We start from the raw sequence: 14256 nt of genomic DNA, 5'->3' as shown, positions 1-14256 counted from the left end.
TTGAAAAACTATGCTTAATGTATTATTATCAATAATATGCTGTCAAACTGGAAGGACACATAAATTAGAGTCCTACTCCGATACTGTCACAAAGAAGGGATTAAATAAGAGCAGTGCTGTATGCAAGATATAGAAAATAATTACTGAGCTTTATTTGATGGTGGTATGACCTCAGCTGAAGTACCTCATCCAGGCTGGGAGACGGCACTTCAAAAGGGCATAAATAAATGAGAGAAATTCAGAGATGTGTGACAAAACGATACAAGATGTCAAAACAAAAAGAAGTTTAACATTTTTACTTTGTCATGAAAAGGAAACTGAGGGAGGGACATGGAACACGAGAAAATTCAGTAAGTTAAACTCAAATTGCTATAAAAAGGTGGTTAATCAATCCCACTGAAAGTAGGACACCATGTAGTTGAACTGATTTGCTGTAAGGGATATTTAGAACTAAGAAACCCCTTCTAATTGTAAGGATACCTCAGCACTGGAACGGGTTACCTCGGGAAGTTGTGAAACTCCCTCAGAATTGGTATTTACACTTTACAAGCAAAAATACGTCAGTGTACCTGATTCAGTCTTACAGTGGGCAGATGGATAACATCACCCTCCAGACCTAAATTTCTGAGATTCTTACTCTGCAGAATCCCCTCAGATGGATTTTAAGTATCTGTGCCGTAACCAGAGAAGTGTCCAGCAGAGGGAGCAGGGCAATTACATATATTTTAATTTAACAATAACTAAAAGAGTCACCCCGTATAAGGAGCCCTGTGCCATAATTCTTATAACCTAAACCAGCTTTCGTAATTCAGATATTAATATACAGAACTTGGAGTTTCTAAGAAGGAATAAAATAGAGTCGCTTTTACATGACACTTCAGCACACCTGCAGTTAACCAGAGTCTGTGAACCAAATTTAGCCTCTGTGTAATAAGTACAATTTACTGTATATTGAACTTAGCCTGAAACCTTAATTTCAGTTTCATATGTATGGGGCACTGTAGTCCCTAATTTTGACTGATATAAGCACATCTTCAATATAAAGCCTAATTCAGTCACAGAAACAATAAACATTTTTGTAATTCCAGACAGTTCTCTCTTCAGGCTTGCATTTTTTTCTTAAGACTTCTGTTACTTAAAATCATTTCATCTGTAACATCTGTGGTGCAAAAATAGTTTCTGCTGACCAGACAGTACAGCTTAACTTTGTTATTCTGCTATAAATATGTAAAGATCAACTTAACAGAGTTCTCTTATCAAAATCTTCCCTCTGCCCATTGATACTATTTCTACTCACCCTAGCCTGCATAGTTCAACAGCAGTTAGTTCATCACTTGCACAGACCATAACAGCCCAACAGACATTTCTTCTGACTTCTTCATTCTTAGAATGCAGCAATTCAACGAGTGGTCCCAGTCCACCTGCATTTCTTAACTATAAAAAAAATGAAGACATTGACACTTACATATTTCATCAGTCCCAGCAAGAACAGCCTATGAAATTCACCTTCTGAAACATTCAAGCGTTGTAGACAAGCTATGCTGGGCTGGTAGAAAGGCCATTTATGGGGGTTCTCTGCTTCTGTGAACCCTGCATAGGCTGGAGCTGAAGCGAGCTTCAGAGTGGTTCAAGGCACACATCCCTTCTGGCTCTGGCTTGCTTTTCAGTTATTAGATTGCGGTGTGGAAACTGAAGAGACTGTGCAACCCAACACTGCCATGGAGAGTTACACAGCTTTTTCTGTGTTCTGTTGCCTCCTAGCAACTAATTTACATCACAATATATTTGAATTTGTATTGTATTGTATGTATGACAATCTTATTAACATCCTATTCTCTTGTGTGCTACAGTATCTTTCCTATACACGCTGGAGGAAATATTGCTCATTTGGATTTTTGAAGAGAAAGACATTTTAAGGACACTGAAAGAGGTAGATTAATTATCTATGCCCCTTATTCATGTCCTAATTAACAGCCTTGACCCATGAGAAATCCCCAGCTTATGATCTATGAATGCACATGGGATCATCCTTATTTATGAAAAGAAAATAATATGACCATTGACAAATAGCAAAAAGTTCAACTTGCTGGATGCCACTGATCAAGGGACTAATTATATTTTGAGTTTTATTTGAATTACATTTACTCCATGTACATCCAGTATCTTGTAAATCAAGATCAGATATAGCTGTTCAGGCCTTGAAAGTGGGCAATAGAACAACACTGAGGGAGAGTAAAGAAGACAGATCTTCTCATCTTCAAAATACAGCCGGCAGTTGCAGCTGAGAGAAACCTTAATGTTTAATGCTCATAAACACGAGGATTAAGATATAGCCCTGGTTAAAGCTCATTGAAGCCACTGGAAAGCTGTAAAACATTAATTTGGTGCGAGCAAATACATCAGTAAAAATATAAATTAAAGAAAACCCCTTCCAAGTTCTCATGACAAACGGAGCTAAATGCAGCTGAACAAGCCTATGATGAAAGTGAAAAATTAGTTACTATGTAGAAACCCTGGGACTTTTAGGACAGACATCCAAAATACGAAGATCCTAGGTAAGTATAACACCAACCTCAGGATCTAGAAATGTTACAATAACCACAGCCTCGAAGAAGAGTTTTACCTCAGTTCTTGCATCAGCATCACAACCAAACACAGCCACAGCAAATGCTGCTTTGCTTTGCACTTGGCTGTTGGTCGAGCGCAAGGGTTCTGCAAGTGCACTCATAATCCCACGGCTCTGGATATTTACACGGAATGGCTCTTGCATGGCCAGATTTGTTAGCACCGTGGCAGCATTAGCAATGGCTCCATCTCTCTGAGCATGCAAGGCTTTTACTAATGGCTCAATTCCTTCAGCCTCAGCAACAGCACTAGCAAAATAAAGGAGAAAAAAAGAAATCTTTGTTATTTTAGGACAATTTTTTCTTCTTAGTGTGTTATATTTACCAACTAAATTAGCATTACATATCAAGAATATAAAATACTGCTTACCTGCAATAAATTGCAAGACTGATGTTTATATTCTAAATGATAGTATGAAATTGAAATTAAAAATTGAACACCCCTCTTTCTGATGCCTTAACTGTATTTGATTCACAGTGTGAAGCTCAAGAGGCACAACCTAAGCAGACAAACCAAGTCACAAACTTCTGGATTCTTTAACTAACTAGGACATGGATTCTTTCTGAGGTTTTGAACAAGTGAATGAAATCTTGCATCTTTTCAAAGATGCAGAATTTCTGTATCTTTAGTTCCAGGCAAATGCCTCTGCAGAGTTTTATCACCTCTCCCCATGATTATTCTAGCACTATTTCTAATTATGATTATAGTGCACGGAATATCACATTGTTGTTCTTTGTGCTGTCTCCGTAAATTTCTGTGATAGGATACTTAGGTGACATAAACATTGCACAGCAAGCCTCTGCTGTTCTTACAGAGTAGGTATACATGGTGCAGTTCAGTGCAATGTAGAAATTATTGTGCTGGCTTTGTACAAGCTGCTTTAGACAGCAGGAGTACAACAGACGCATCAGCATCAAGTTCAGGGCTAGCTATGACTGTGGTTCCACATCAATTAGCCTATCAGCAGCAGATCCAGTTTAAATATTCCCTCTGCTCCCAGATGGTCATTGCAGCCATGGCTAAAGGGTGCTGCCCCTCAGCAGTTCTGAGCTAGACCTGCAAAACAACCTGTTTGCAAATAAAATTGAGAAGATTGTTGGGATTTTTTTAAGGATCATTTCATAGAATTATGTTAGAGAACAGCCAAGAAAAAAAACATTGAAGAAGCACTACTAAGGCAATAGTAACTTCAAGCAGGAGACAGCAGAAGGTGCAGGGAGCTGCACTATTAGAGGACACATTTGCAAATAGCTTAAATCTGATGTGCTGCAAAACTGATAGTCACGTGGGCCTACATCTCAGTCACAGCAGAAGGAACTGGCCTACGAGCACTTTGTCTTAATACTGCTATTCTGCTTCCTGCACTCACTGGGACAGTGCCTTTAAAAGAAAAAAAAAAGTTAACTTCATATTTAATAATATTTAATATCTGGGATAAAGAATATATTTGAAAGCAGCTGGTAACATGGCTTCTAATGATAGTAAACTCTTGACTACAACTGATGCAGACCCTGAAGAGAGAACCTGGCCTGGCTGAGGGGAAACTACCATGCTCTAACAAATCTGAAAAGGCATATGTTTCTGGGTTACCACCGCATTATGTATTCCTTGGCCTCTTTGCCATAGGCAAAAGAGACTACTGATACAAATGTAGTTTACATCCTTCAAATGGCATAACATATTCCATTACTTAAGATTTTTGTTGACCTTCTTGCCAAAACTTTGCCTTCTACTAAATGACAGGAACTTATTTTTTTGTCTATATCATGTTATGTTTGTTTCAGTGGTATTTTTTCCAATGTCTTTATAAATGAGCACACTATAAAAATTGAATTGTCTTCCTTCTGAGTTTGTATATAAAATTTGATCAAATGATTTGAGGCATATGTCCAATTTACTATCTGCTCTTAGTAATTTTACATTGGGCTCATCTGTTTGTTAAACAAAAGTTGGCAATATTGTTCGCAATGGAAATGCGCAGATGGCAATTTGAATTTTCATTGCAACTGCTTTTTATACCTCCTTTTAGTACATTTTGTCTATATCAGAAACATAACAAACTCTCCCACCTCTATACGAGCATATCTAAGCACTTCAACAGAAGAGTATATTTTTTATAAGTTTTGCTAAATTTCTGTCAACACATTAATAAGAGAAATCTGGATATGAAAATCTTACTTTTACTGTAACAGTGTCTTACCAAAAATCTAACTAACCTTTTGGTAACTTTCACAGTTACAAAATAAACAGAAGCTTAGAAGTATTACATATACAAGAAACAGTTATGCTATCAAAGACTGTCAAGGCATTGATAAAAACAAAAAAACCTCAGGAATGCCGATGGTCACGCTCTTATGCAAACAGGACAGAAAGCAGAATACATGCCAACCTGTGCTATATAATCTCATTACATGGGCAACACGACATAAATCTTACTGTGAACTGGTCTTAGTGCAAGTATCTCCAAACCACGTTTTCAGAGAGGGGGATGCAGATGCTCCTGAGCATACCTGGCATGAATCAGCAGAGGCCAACAGGACTTGTTAGTCTGATCTCTGCCTCAGCTACAAGGTGATGGCAGCTCGCAGGTACTGCTGGAACATGGGTGTAAGGAAGGCTGGCAGGCAGGCAGTAGCCTCCAGTTTGGAAAAACAGGGAAAAGGCAGCAATCAAGGCAAGGTTATTAGGTTGGGTGCAGCACAAAGGTATAGGGCCAGTTTGGTGTTGGCTAATTAACCCTCCTGGAGCACCAGTAACTTTAATGCAAGCACTTCAGTCTCTGTTCAGCAGTGAATCCCATGTTTTCAGATGCTCTGCACTGCACTCCTCAGTGTGTCTTCAATTAGCTGGATTTCCCCTTATCTGGGTATCCTCCCTCCCCTTCCCTCCTTGACCAGATAAAGAAGAGGTGAAAATGTTTTGTTTGGTTGTGTTTTGTTGGTTTTTTTTGGGGGGGGGTGTCGGTTTGTCTTGTTTGGGTTTTTTGTTGTTGTTGCTGTTGGTTTTTTTATTTAGGTAAGGCCACTGTATTTCTAGGTTCTCTGGTTAATATTGTCTTTTCTTCCCCACGAAAATTTTATCCAGATTTCCAGCTTCAGGAGTGCTGTAGCTCTATCCAGGCTGCTGTATATGAAGAAATCCTGGACATGTTGATTGCACATGTAAGGATCAGCTACACACCACATGTACAAGTTTTCCGGAAAACATCACATTCATAGCATGTGTAACAGCAACATGACGTACCTGCTGGCAAAGTGTGGGAGAGACTCACCATACATGCACGCAGCCATGCACAGTAAGGCACATCCATAAGCTATCAGATTTACAGCATTACACAGTATATACACACATACCTCATTCAGGGAAAAAAAAAAAAATCAAACGGGTTTTCCTGTACAATGGATACACAGAAATTCCAGGATTCATGGGACAGATCCACTGCTCATGAAAGGCACCACTGCATCTCACAGGTGTAGTATATCCAATACTTCTGCAGTAAGTATAGGACTTACTATTCCTATAGTATACCCCATAACACATGTATTCTCCTGTAGGAAATCCTAATAAACATAATCCTAATAGTCCCTAACAGACTGATTCCAGGATGATACACAGAACCGAATGACGTAGCCAATCACATTATAAGCAGATTTACTATAATTTCCATAAAGCCAGCAAGTACACAAGTACTTTACAAAAGCGCAAGGTGACAGCTCCTTGTGTGTTCAGAGCTGACCTCAGCGAGGTACAGAGCACAGCCAATTTTCTCAAGTGCCACTCAACTTCAAAAAGGTTGAGAACCACTGATTTAGAAGATCATACATATTTATTTCAATCCTGCGTTCTACTTCTGCACAGATTCATTTTGAATCACAGTTTCACGAGTATAGTTTAATCAAGTAGCACAATGGATCACAAGGCAAAAAGAATTCATGTTAGAAGTAACAACAGCAGGTAATGAGAGTTGAAGGTAACCAGTACCTTTGAGAATAACATTTTAAGAGGGCACAAACACCTGAGGGCAATGCTGTGTCCTGATAACAGATGCGTACAGAAGAGCTTATGAGGCAAGAAAGAAGAATGAGGAATCCATAGTTCAGCTCACTCCTACCCCACAGCCCTCTGGAGAACACAGAAATAGCGCTGTCACCCTGGGCCACGGAGACCCAGCCGCTAAAGAGGCAGCAGTGCCTGACCTCAGAAGGGAGCTGAAAGAATGAATATGCTTAAGTTTTTAAGGTGCTGAAATACTACAACATTAAGATTTAAGTACGGACATCCTCGTTCCCTTCCATCCAGACACATCCTACTGAAATGGTGCACTTTATCAGTGCTCCCACTATAGGGCTACATCCTCAAGGAACAAGGGGGCCTTGGTTTAACTGAAAAAAAGTATACAGTTTTTGATGTGGAAATTGAGTAAATTATATAAATCCACAGCTCTTTTTCCTCCGTGTTGTGTAAAGATTCAAAATCAACTTCCCTAATCATGGAGAGAAAAGATTAGGGAAAAGGAAAGAAGACAATGACAAAGGGGGAAAAAAATGATGTTGCATTTGCAACATCATCATGTTTTTTTGAAAAGTGGAAGCTGACTATCTGAATCACAAACAAACAAGAAAAACCAGACAAGATAGGTGTAGAAATTACAGAGCTCAAATTAAAGTTAAAATAATTCAAATGTTATGATTTATAAGCACATGGTTATGATCATTAGAGCGCCTAACCTAACATGGTTAGGCATTTACCTTAACCAGGTATACATGGTTCAGGTGTCCTAATGACCTTAACCATGCCCTGAAGTGAAGCAGTAAAATTCTGATTACAATTGAATTCAAATTACTGCATTCAAGAATAGCTAAAATATTTTTCTCAACTGACATTGGAAAGGCAAATATTAAAAGGTCAGATAATAAATATATAATTTAAATTATTAATTTTAAATATACATTGTAACAACTTATTAAGAGATTTCTTGAAAATTCTCTAAAAGGTCACTCAGGACTCAAAGAATAAATGCTGAGAGTTTGAGAAAAACAAATGTTTTCTGTACTGTTTTTAATGCAAAAATAAATTAAAAGTTGACAATAAAATCATTACTGAAAGTTTCACAATACAAACTTTTTTTAAACAGTTATTTTGGAGATCCATATGAATTTCACTGAACTGAATATTTAGTTGCTTTAGCTGTCTGGGGTGCAACAGGAAAGCTCAGATCTTGGATGAGTGTTGTGAAAACAGTCATCAGTAAAAACTGGACCAAAACTCTGTGGATTTTTTTTTATTTGTAGGACTGTAAGCTCTCTGGGGCAAGAACCACCTCTTTGTTGGCATCACATCAAGCTTAATAGCTCTGGTCCCTGACCAAGCCTCCCAGCCATGGCAAGAAAGGTAACGGATTATTTACTTCCTTAGTGCGTAGGGAATGGTCCAGCCAGCTTTCCTCCTGAAGAGAAGGTTCAGCAGAATGGAAAAAGCAACTATCAGTGTTCAAAGAGCTGACAGAAACCACCGAGACTGGCCCCCAAACCCCTAACCTAAGCAACCGCCCATGGAGGGGAGATAGAGGGGAAGAGCAGCGGTGCAGCTTCACACCACTGTTTACTCTGGATTGTGCTTAATTTACACTAGTGAGATTGACACTGCATAAAAACGGTAAAGTATGTTTGGTTTTGCTTCTTCTACCACAACTGAACATCGACTGATTTATATTAAATTATATTTTTATTCACATCTATGCTGTTTACTCCCCCCCTTCTGACTGAGGATTTAACACAATTTCAAATTTTTCCTCCTCACAAAGGCCATTGGACTCCTTATGGACTTCATTTTCCAAATGTATTGCAACTGCATGTTTAATTTCAGTGCAAAATTACTGTGATTGTGTGTGAGGTGCTTAGCTAGCCATTTATGCCTGTGCATATCTCATTTTCATACATAATTGCATGTAAATTATGCATAAGAATTATGCATCTAATTACACACACATTTTTTAAAATCAACTCTATCTGTCTTAAATCGCATGACTTCTTTTTCACACAAGGCATTTTTGACCCAGCTATTATGTAATTTCTGACTGAGAAAGAATATCATAACCAGAAGTTCAAAAAACCTCAGGAAATATATTCTTTTTTATCCCTTAAACGTATTAGCATTCTTCATTTGCCTTGTTATGCCATCAGAATAATCACATCCAATAAACGTCTTCTGCATTTACCAAAAATTTCACTTCGCGATTTAATTATTTTCAAAAGCAATCGACTGTTGTATATAGTCAATCTTATTTTATTTAAAGACTAATATTAGTTCCGTTTTCTTCACTATACAAGGGAAATTAATGTCAGTATTTTTATTCTGAGTAAGGGAATCTAGCACAAGAGACTCCGATCTACAATTTGGGGCCCCTTTGTGCTACAATAAAAATACTGATGATATCAACAAATCATATTCATTTTTCATTTCAGGAACTGAACCCTCTATTCCTATTTTTTAATGACAAGTACCTTGTTAAAACATCAACAAACCCCAAACTCAATAAACCTCACAGTCTGGAAGCAATAAAACCTTAAACTGTCTAGGTCAGCAGAGACTGTAATACTTGACTCTCATTTAGAGATACATAGAGATTTTCTAATGTCTGTCATTGAATTCATTTGACAGAGTTACAAAGCTCTCAGTTCTAAAACTGTAGTATGCCTAATTTAAAATATTACAGGGGCATTGGTAATGAACAATCTATCCATGATATCTGATCCTTTCGATTACAATATTATTTGCAACCTTTATAAAGAATTTCTGACACCTTCACCGTTAGGAGAAAGGCTTGAAATTCAGCAACAGAAAACATTTTTGCCCCTTAAAGATCCCATGTAGCTGCAGTCAGGATAAGCTCATGAGAAGAGAAAGACACCATTCCCCTCTCTCTTTTTTCTGATCCCAGAAGCAGTGCATGCAAAAATCAATAACTCAGCACAAATGTTGAGAGTCTGGAATCCACATTGTTACAAAAGCCAAATAACAGGGAATGTTCAGGAGTTGTCAGAGCGGCCTTCATGGAGGTGTGAGGGAAGGAAAGAAAGAGCCAAAGCAGGGTTCCCACAACAACTCATCTGAACACAGGGACCGAGGAGAGAGTGGCTCCTCTTCATCTTTGGAAGCACCAACTGAGGAAGAACAAAAAAGCTATGCCAAGTCAGCCTCTCTACAAACAGCACTCTGACTGTGAAACCTGACCCCATCTTTCACTTCTGGGTAAGTCTTTGCTGGACAACTGTGAACTTATCTGAAATGGCAGCGATCTGTTTTGACTTGCTAAAGGTTCAATCTCTTATCATGATTCAGAGTGTAGAAACTTATGCTTTTATTTTTCTCTCGTAAAATTAAATCTCTAAGAAAGTACACATATACGACTACGTTAAGATAAAATTACTGAGGTTGCAAGTCAAAAGGTTTAAAGTAACATGTGAAAGCTGATTTTACCCCTTTGTGTGTATGACAGTCCAATTAGACAACATGCAACAGTCAGTGCACAGGTTAAATTCACAGCAGGACAGAATTAAGTTTGTGTCATCAGCCATAAACCTACAATTCCCTTATAGACTTAAAATAAATAACTTCACACTATACTAAAGTAAATTAAAACATATACTTAAGTAATTTGCATTTAATTTAGAAATGGAAAATAACCCTTGCCACTTTTAATTCATAAAAAGTATAATTCATCTCAGTGCGTATCACTGAATGTCATTATAGGGATACACACTCCAGAGAAATCATTGAACCTGGGCCACTGTATAAACCACAGTTTTCTTTCCCAGGCTTAGGAGTCTCCATCCAGGAGGAAAAAAGTCTCTCCTGATCCCACAGGGGAGTTACAGGTGACAACACACATGCTCTGAGTGAAATTCCAGCCTTCCTACAGGTAAGATCAATAGTGATCATACCACAAGGCTTTAAAGGTAGGTGAGTACAAACAGCCCAAAAGATTTTGCTATACCTCTGAGGGGTAGAACTTCTATATAGTTACCGTTATCCCAATTTAGAAGTGTTCTGTTTTCTGTCTGAAACTATTTTGAATACACTTAGGTTCTCATGCACTTTAGGATGCTGTGACTTGAGATTTGTGTTAGATAGAGATGAATGCTCTATATTGGTCTCTGTCTTCAATATAACCCCTGATAGGCAACAGAGTTTAAAAAAACAAACAAACAGGGAAATACTTGACATTTTTTGTGAAAGAAGAGCTGTACTGGGAACAAAATGCAGTTACAGTGTCTGAATCTATAGAGGGACTTTTCCATAGCCACATCTTCACAAAGCTAAGAGACAAAACCTACAGCTGGCTGAGTGAAATATTTTGCACCTGCCAGTGGGGGTTGATTTAGGGTACTGTCCACGGGTTGCATATCAGTCATCTGACATGATGTTAAAGTCAGTGCAAACCCATTTCTGAATGACATCCCAGCATTAGGCCTTGATTCAGCTTTTCTGCCACGGAGAAATTTAGCATTAAACATTTTCCAGTTTTCAATGGAAGTCAACATGTAACTTGCAAGGAAAAGTTTGTGAGGTCTTGAGTAGCAACCGTGTTGTCTTTTTTCTTTAGAAAGCACCCTTTACACTATGGATATACAGTAAAAGTCAAAACAGGAATCTGTTCATGGCATGAGTTAACTGTTTGTATTTGTATAGGGCTCAGCAGAATGGGCGCTAATGCAAAAAATAACAACACAAACCACAAAACCCAACAAAATCTCTTTACCTTGCAGCACACTAGCTCAAAAATATAATTCTGTCACTAGGGGTCAGTATTAAAACATATTACCTTTACACAATACAGCTAGTGGCGTTCTATTGTTGATTTCCTCCTTCAGAAACACAAACTTACGTTATAAAGAAGAACTATTAACCATAAAAAAGACAAAACCTATAAAATGGATTATTACCTATTTCTGTTTTTAAATGTAGCTCTCGTCTACTAAAAATTTTTGTTCCCATTCTTAAATTAACATATATATTCATGCAAATGTATTATCTTACATAATACCAACGCTTCAATATTGATCCGTTTATGTGAATTAGGTTCCATCTACAGTCTTGAAAGAGCAAAGCTATGAAGTTTCCCATTTTTTAATGGGGAAGATTACTACCTAGTGATATTACTACCTAATAGTAATGATCATTACTTCCTAAATGATAATAACAAAATTTGAAATGTAAGAAAAATGGACATTCTTCAAGTGTATTCCTTGACAGCCATATCCATCTCAAAAACAATAAAAATCTGTTGCGGATACTGAAAATCTCCATTTAAGAAGGTGAGAGACTCTCACTACAGGTGAGCATTATCCATACAGAATAGACTGAGGATGTATTTTGGGTCATTAGATCAGTACATTAATTTCAGTTTGGAATAGATGCAACACCCACTGAAGTCAAGGGAACAACTCACTTTCTCTTCACTGGGCACTGCCCATAACCAATGAGTTCCCAAACTCCCTTCCTATCCCCAACGTACTCCCAAATCTTGAAAACCTTGATACATATGAGAAAGCACACATTTGGATGCTGTGATAATGCCTGTAACTACCTATATGGACATAATTTTGCTAATGTAAATAGGTCCACTGATTCCTGTGAAGAATTCAAGATTTAGAAAACTAAATAACATCAAGCTTGCTGACACTGCAATTTTTGGGATGACATTTTACTATCTTGACTCCAGATATAATACTTCGAAATATGTAACATGACACTAATTATAAACCCCAGGAGAAATATTCTGCCAGACCATAAGTCTGTCGTATACCACAATTTCCTGCAGCCCTTAGTACAGCTGAACAAAAAACATCCCTTTCCTTCTTCCCCCAGACCAAACTCTAACTGAATGCTATAAATTTTACACTTAAAATAAACAATTTAAGACAAATATTATTGAGGCTGTTAATTAGTTTTCATGTCCAGTACAAAGCTCTAAATTTCAGAGCATATGTTTTTCTTTAGTGGTAACTCCGTTAGGTGCCCAGAATTCAGACGTTGCCAGATTTATGAAGACAGCTATTAGAAATGGCATTTGTGCTACGACAATACTGAAGAAAAGAGCTGGTCAAATTAATGTCTGACTAACTGGTACACTTGAGATCTTATTTCTATGTGTTACTTCCAACTAATATCATATTTATATTTAACACAATCGGCTTATCCTAAATACATGAAAAGCGAAAATAATTGATTATACTTTAGATGGGAAAAAATAGGCAGAGGCTGAAGGAAAACATTTGTTCTGTAGATAGTTGGATAGCACAGAATGATTTATTTTTCTGTCCAATAGATGGCACTGCTGTTTCTTTGTTTGGGTGTAATTTTTCAATTTGTGCGTAATGTACATTATTGAGGTGACTGTGCCTACATTTCTCGATGCTCGGACACATCAAAAATAGACAGATTTCACAGATTCTTTAAAATGGCATTATGCTGTCCAAATAACTGTATACAATTCTCAATAAAGCAAGTTAGTGTTCTGGATTAAAAAATGTGAAGTGGATGCAAACACCCAGCTGAACATAATTCTCTTCTTCCCAGCAGCAAACCCACAGAAACAAATTCTGACACATATATCAAGGATGGCCTCAGAGCTATACACATGGTAACATCCCAAAATAATTTCTTTATCGTGTGTTAGAATAAGCACATGGCATTTTAAACTTAACTATACTTTGCAATTTCATTTTTATTTAGCCTAATTATTAACAAATTTACAAAGAATTTATCATCAATATACAGCAGCATTAAAATTCTGTCATTACTTTATTATAAAATTCTGATAAAAGCATCATCTGGGGCTGTCAATCTGTAAACTAACGAGGCATTTGACCACTGTACTTTTTTCTATATGCTACTGGAGCGTGACACAACAACAGCTCTGCAGCAAAAGCCTAAATGCTGAAATATTTTAAAAGTTATTTACAGTAATTTTTACGTGTTCTGGTAGAGATCATATTGAAAATCCATGTTTTCCAGTAAACCTGAAAACTCAAACCGTTGGTATGGGACTCGTTCTCTTCTGCTCTAGATCTTTGCTTAAAATACTATGGGGGCCAGAGTCATTAATTAATTTATTTATTTTTGCCAAATCGTGGTTGTTTGGGGACTTGTATGAAATGACAAGCTGGTCTCTGTCCCGTTCATCGTGAACAGGTGTTCTAATTACAAAACCTCCACCATATTTGACACCTTTATTAGCTGTCTCAGTTGAGTAACAAAGGATTGATTGGGTAGGGGTATAGAACTAGCCTTTCATTGCTGTGGGGAAGCACCTAAAGGTCAAGGTTAATATACATTAGTGGGGGGTAGTATTGCCCATTGCCTATGCTGTTCTTGTGTTATTAATCAATGGAAGACTTTCTCCTTATGAGCTAGCTATTGTGGGAGCCTTAATTTGTTTTAACTTGTATTTTTTTCCATATTATATGAAAAGCAGACAACATTTCTTGACCAAATATTCCTAACAAGAACAACAAATCTCCAGCTAAAACAGCAGTCTTGTACTCTGTTTACATTCTGTAATATATACTGTACAAAATGAAAGGGCAAGGTACACATCCTTCAATCAATATAATACCTGCAAAAATG

General features: G+C 37.4%; 1 protein-coding gene across 1 annotated transcript in view; it reads right to left on the bottom strand.

Moving 5' to 3' along the window:
- The window catches only part of ARMC3 (armadillo repeat containing 3), a 70907-nt gene that overhangs the window by 29203 nt on the left and 27448 nt on the right, over nt 1-14256 (bottom strand). Inside the window, exons 11-12 of the mRNA XM_009469033.2 lie at nt 2624-2873; nt 1298-1434 (exon numbers count right to left, since the gene is read on the bottom strand). Of these exons, the coding sequence (XP_009467308.1) occupies nt 1298-1434; nt 2624-2873 (387 nt within the window). The remainder of the gene's footprint in view (nt 1-1297; nt 1435-2623; nt 2874-14256) is intronic.

Source organism: Nipponia nippon, unplaced genomic scaffold, assembly GCF_047370975.1.
Source record: "Nipponia nippon isolate SJK-2023a ecotype South Korea unplaced genomic scaffold, ASM4737097v1 scaffold_1, whole genome shotgun sequence".
Lineage (NCBI taxonomy): Eukaryota > Metazoa > Chordata > Aves > Pelecaniformes > Threskiornithidae > Nipponia > Nipponia nippon.
This window is presented reverse-complemented; position numbering and strand designations above follow the sequence as displayed.